Below are 6,026 nucleotides of genomic sequence, written 5' to 3' on the forward strand. Positions count from 1 at the left end.
ACAGCTACAGTGTACTTACATATAATAAATAAATCTAAAAAAAAAAAAAAAAAAGATTCATAGGTCAAATAAGATGAGAAAGCTCATTTACTCAGTGTCTACCTGACTCTAAAGATGGTGTTCTCAGCTGAGTAGTGGTGGCACATGCCTTTAATTCCAGAACTTTGGAGGCAGAGGCAGGCAGAGTTCTGAGTTTGAGGCCAGCCTGGTCTACAGAGTGAGTTCCAGGACAGCCAGGGCTACAAAGAGAAACCCTGTCTCGAAAACAAAACAAAACAATACAAAACAAAGCAAACAAAAAAGATGGTGTTCTCAGCCATTAGATTATTTTTTCTGACTTTAAACACAAGTAGAGACTTAATTTAATTTATTAATCTCTAATAAATACCATTTAAAGTAACTGGATCAGAATTATGATAAATATATCAGAATAATTACATAATAATATGTTATGCTATTTAAGCACATTTATTATCTTATTTTATCCTCATGTAATCTAGTGCGTTACATTGAAACCTTTACTAAATTTGTTTCTAGTTTATTATCATTTCCATTTTTTATACATGAAAAATGTAAAATAATAATACATTAAATTTCTTAATCAGGGTCAAAGTTAATTAGAAGTTAAACAGGTATTTTATTAAATTTTCTTTTTTCTTTTTTCCTTACATTAAACATAGTTTTTTCCTCATACAGTATAATTTGAATACAATTTCCCCTCCCTCTACTTTCCTCAGTTCTTCCATATTTCCTTCCCCATATATATATCTATTTACTCTCACTAGAAAAGAACAGATAACAACAAAATAAAGTACAATAAGATAAAAAGAAAACTCACTTTGCAGTTGGGCAATCCAANCCAACAGAAAAATAAAATAGCCCAAGAGAAGACACAAGAATAAGAGACATACTTGTTATACATTTATAAATAAATCCTATAAACTACTACTATAACTCAAAGCTATAATTCTGAGTATAATTCAAAGCTATAGTTATGGGCAGAGGACTTAGTGCAGACCAGTGTATGCCTGGTGCATGCTGNTTAAGTCTCTGTGAGCTCATATGAATTTTGCTCACGTTAATTTAGAGGGTTTTTTTCTCACGATGTCCTTTGTCCCTCTGTCTCCTTTACTCCTCTTGCCTTCTCTTTCCAATGGGGTTCCCTGAGCGCTGACAGGAGGAATTTGGTAGAGACATCTTCTTTAGAGCTGTGTGGTCTTTCTTTCTGTGTAATGTCTTGTTGTGGGTCTCTTCCCATCTGCATCTCTCTGGTGATGGCAGAATGGCATTAGGAATCATTTTATTGTTACACATTTATTTTTTAGACCACTAGTCTCTTCAGAGGTGATAGATATGTCAAAATCAGGCTTAGGAAGCTGATGTAAAGAAGCAACTTCTATAAATGACAGAAGAAAAGAAACTTTTACCAACTTACATCATGATGAAGGATCTGTGAAGAAGAGATAGTAAATATTGGATTGAAGGGGAAAGGCCAAAATACACCACACCAGAAAACAATATGCAAAACTGCCCATATTTGGCATTATAGAAGTTGTTTGTGGGAGAAAGGGGAGAAAATGCTGGAATGTTCTCTCATCTTCAGCTTTGTTCTATTCAACATTACANTCCACCTTTCATGTGAAGGCCATGAACTCATGACAGCAGTTATTTTTGCCTTTTGTCTCCTGTAGGTTCTGGCACCCCCATGAACCCAATCTTCCGGAAGAGCGGTGTGTTTCAATAGTTTACTGGAATCCTTCGAAATGGGGCTGGAATGATGTTTTCTGTGATAGTAAACACAATTCAATATGTGAAATGAAGAAGATTTACCTATGACTGCCTATTATTCATTAATATCTTTAAAGTTCAGACCCACCAAGAAGCCATAACTTCTTGGCGTGTACATCTGACAGAGGCCGTTCTTTTCCTAGCCACTCCTCTTTACTCAAAACAGAATGAGCCCTTTCTCCTTCTGATGGTTAGAGTTTTGTCAATTTGACACAAACTAGAGTCACCTGGGGAGTAGGATCTTCAGCTAAGGAATTGCCTCTGTCAGCTTGACCAGTCAGCATGTCTGGGGACATTTTCTTGATTAATGATTGTTGTAAGAGGGTCCAGGTGGTAAGCAAAGCTGTAAAACCCATGAAGAGCAAGCCAGGGAGCATCATCCATCCATCTCTGCCTTCAGGTTTCTTCCCCAGGGTCTTGCCCTGGTTTCTTTCTATGAACTGCTGTTACTTAAAAGTATAAGATGAATAAACAGTTTCATCCAAGTTGCTCTTCTGGTCAGTCTTTTTTTTTTTTTTTTTCAAAACAAAGAAGCAAACGAGGACCACCTCTTTGCTCTGTTGACTTATCATTCTTTTTCTTTTTTCTCTTTTTGTTTCATACTTCTTCTTCTTCTTCTAATTTTTTGTTTTTTGAGACAGGGTTTCTCTGTATAATCCTGGCTTTCCTGGAACTCACTCTGTAGACCAGGCTGGCCTCGAACTCAGAAATCCGCCTGCCTCTGCCTCCCAAGTGCTGGGATTAAAGGNGTGCGCTACCACTGCCTGGTTTGTTTCATACTTCTACAAACATTCCTTTTTCCAGATTGTAAGGTTGGGCTCTTAGAAGATTTACAATACAGTACTTTTTGAAAACCACTACATTCTCAAAATGCAAAATCCCTTGGTGAAGGTTGTGCCTATGGCTAGAAACATGATCATCCAGGGACCTGACAAAAACTCAAATCTGCTTTCTTGGTGACTTACTCCCATGGCTGACACCTTGGCATTCATTATTATCAGTTAGCCTCTCACATGTAGAAATCTCTACAAGGTGATTTATGTGTGCTCCAAACACAGGAGCCACCTTCCATCTGAGAAAATGATCCAAAAATCTAAAGCAGATGCTCACAGCCAGCTATTGGACTGAGCACTGGGTCCCCAGTGGAGGAGTTAAGAGAAAGGACTGGAGAAGCTGAAGGAGTTTGTAACTCCAAAGGAAGAACAACAATATCAATCAACCAACCAGCCTCCACCCCCAGAGCTCCCAGGGACTAAACCACCAAGCAGAGAGTATACATGGAGCAACCCATGGCTCCAGCTACATATGTAGTAGAGGGTGGCCTTGTCAGGCATCAATGGGAGGAAAGGCCCTTGGTCCTATGAATGCTTGATGCCCCAGAGTAGGTGAATGCAAGGACGGGGAAGCAGGAGTGAGTGGATGAGTGGGGGATCACCCTCATAGAAGCAAGGGGAGAGGGGATGGGATCGTGGGTTTGGATGGGGCATGGATACGGGGAAATGTATTTGAAATGTAAATAAAGAAACTATCCCCACCCCCCCAAAACCCAAAAAACACAGAAAAATTTAAAAAATCGTTTTCATGAGGCAGCTTCAGAATCCATACCCAACTTCTATTTCACACAACTGAAGAAGACAAATCCCCAAAGTGTCAATAACAGAGAGCGAGAGTCTGTGTGGGGACCTTCTTGGAACTTGGTTATCCCAGCTCCCCTTTTAAGAAACAAAATAGGTATAACAAGAGGGAAGAGAATTAAAAGTTCTTTGCTGGAAAATGTTCCAATCACTAATTAATAACACAGTACTATTACAAAGAATGTATAAACTGTCACAATGAATTAGANAAAGACAAAAATGAATAAAATATTTGGACAGACATGCCATAGAAGGATAAATACATACATTCAACAAATATTAATTTATAGAAATGTTCACTTTCACTTGTAANTTGAGAACTACACATCAAAATCAGAACATGCTCACCTGCTTAGGAAAATCTATGAATGGACCTTTTCTTATGTAAACATCAGTCAACTCTAAGTTTATAATGTGTGTATACCAAAAGTTAAAGGTGCTCCTTGTTAAAGTTTTGGGAGGCCTTTTAGGAGGCAAATACTAGTCATATATGTGGTAGAGAGAAAAAAATTAAAGCATGGTGAGCAGTTCTGTGTAATGGTCATGTTAGGATTGAAGAGTGGATATGCAAGGTGTCGAAGCACATAAGACTATGACAAAAAAATCCAATTTCTTTGTACGGTCATGATACTCTTGCAACAATTGTCCAATGAAAGAAAATAAAACAGCGTCAAAAGAATAGTATATGAGGAATTGGAAATCATTTGCATGTGAGATTTCATGATGTGTATGTAATATATATAGAATACAAAGGTTTGTACAGCCATTCAATGATAAACTTTCTTCAAGGGAGGCCATAGAAATTATTTTTTTCTAATTCCTCCCATATCACTTGCATGACTTTTCTTTCCCAACTTCCTCCTTACCCCTCCAAGTCCACACTGCTACCTGTATGTGCGTGGGTGTGGAGCCATCTACTGGAGCATGGGTAGCCTCACAGGAGCCACATCTCTGAAAATAATGGGCTATTCTCTTCCAGCAGCTATCACTGCCAGCAGCTTGTAGGCAAGGACTGATACCTTGTGAACTCTTTCCAATCCAAGCTTGATCTTGTAGAGGTCTTGAGCATGCAGTAACAACTGCTGTGAGTTAATATGTGCAATGGCTTGTTCCCTGCAGTCATCCACTACTGGTTTTCACAACCTTCTATTCCATTTTTCATAATGATCTCTGAGTTTGGGCTTAAGAAGTGTGGTATAGGCATCTAAATTAGGACTGAGTATTCTGCAGTGTCTCTCTCTGTCTCTCTCTGTCTCTCTGTCTTTCTCATCTTATCCCTCCTTCCTACCTCTCCCCCTCCTTCCCTTCCTCAGTGCTCTGTGTGTGTGTGTTTGTTTGTTTGTGTCTGTCTTTTTCCTCTTCTTCTTCTTCTTCTTCTTCTTCTTCTTCTTCTTCTTCTTCTTCTTCTTCTTCTTCTTCTTCTTCTTCTTCTTCTTCTTCTCCTCTTCTTTTTATTTTTAAGAGAAGGTCTCACTATGTATGCTATCCCACTATGTATCTATGGCTGTCCTGGAACTCGCTATGCAGTCCAGGTTAACCTTAAAATCTCAGAAATCCTCCAGCCTCTGTCTCCTTACTTCAATTTTTGTACATGTAGCTACCCAGTTTAACTAGCACTGTTTATTGAAATGGCTGCCTTTTTGCCAATGTATATTTTTGGCCTCTTTGAAAAAACTCAGGAGTGTGGACTTATATCTGGCAACTCAGTTTTACTCCATGGATCAAAGAATCTATTTTTATGCACGTACCATGTTGTTTTATTGCTATAGCTCTGTCATATAACTAGAAATCAGGGACGATGATTCTCCCAAATTGTCACTCAGGATTGTTTTATCTGCCCTGTTTTATGTTTCCATATTAACTTTAAGATTATTTTCCCAATTTCTGTGAAGAACTGCACTGGAATTTAGCTAGTGATTGCATTGAACCTCTGGGTTGCTTTTGATAGAACGACCCTTTTCACAATATTAAGCCAACCAATCCATGAGCATGGAGATGGGGGTCTTTCCTTCTTCAGTTTCTTCAGTGTCTTAAAGCTTTCACTGTACATTATTTTTTTTTACAACAACAACGACAACAAAAAAGAAGCTTATATGCCAATCTCTTGTTGGTTAGATTTAGTCCACAATTTTTTGAAGTTATNGAGAATGGTATTGTTTCCCTGATTTCTTTCTTAGTATATTTATTATTGGAATATATAAAAACTTCTGCTTTTTGTGTGTCAGTTTTGTATCATTCTGTTTTGATGTTTATGGGCTGTAATAGTTTTCTGATTGAATCTTTGGGCCAAATATACATACATATATGTATATATATATATATATATATATATATATACATATATACATATAGGCATAAAATTTACCTAAGTAGACTTTGATTTCTTCCCTTCCACCTTGTATTCCCTTTATTGTCTCCTCATGATCAAGCCCATGTTAAACAGAAGTGGAGATAGTGGGCATCCCAGTATCACTCTTCAGTGGAAATATTGGAGGTTTCTCTCTGTTGAGTGTCTGTAAGCTTGTTATATAGTCTCTTTATTATGTTGAGATTTTTTTTTAATTTTTAATATTTTTATTACATATTTTCCTCAATTACATTTCC

The 6,026-nt window shown here is 37.6% G+C and overlaps 1 protein-coding gene across 1 annotated transcript in view; it reads left to right on the top strand.

Annotated features, from left to right (window-relative positions):
- Nucleotides 1-1,862, top strand: part of LOC110295784 (C-type lectin domain family 6 member A-like) — a 15,931-nt gene extending 14,069 nt beyond the window's left edge. Inside the window, exon 5 of the mRNA XM_021164172.2 lies at nucleotides 1,692-1,862. Coding sequence (XP_021019831.1) covers nucleotides 1,692-1,836 — 145 coding nt within the window. The 3' untranslated portion in view covers nucleotides 1,837-1,862. The remainder of the gene's footprint in view (nucleotides 1-1,691) is intronic.
- The last annotated feature ends 4,164 nt before the right edge of the window (nucleotides 1,863-6,026 follow it).

This window comes from Mus caroli, chromosome 6 (genome assembly GCF_900094665.2).
Source record: "Mus caroli chromosome 6, CAROLI_EIJ_v1.1, whole genome shotgun sequence".
NCBI lineage: Eukaryota > Metazoa > Chordata > Mammalia > Rodentia > Muridae > Mus > Mus caroli.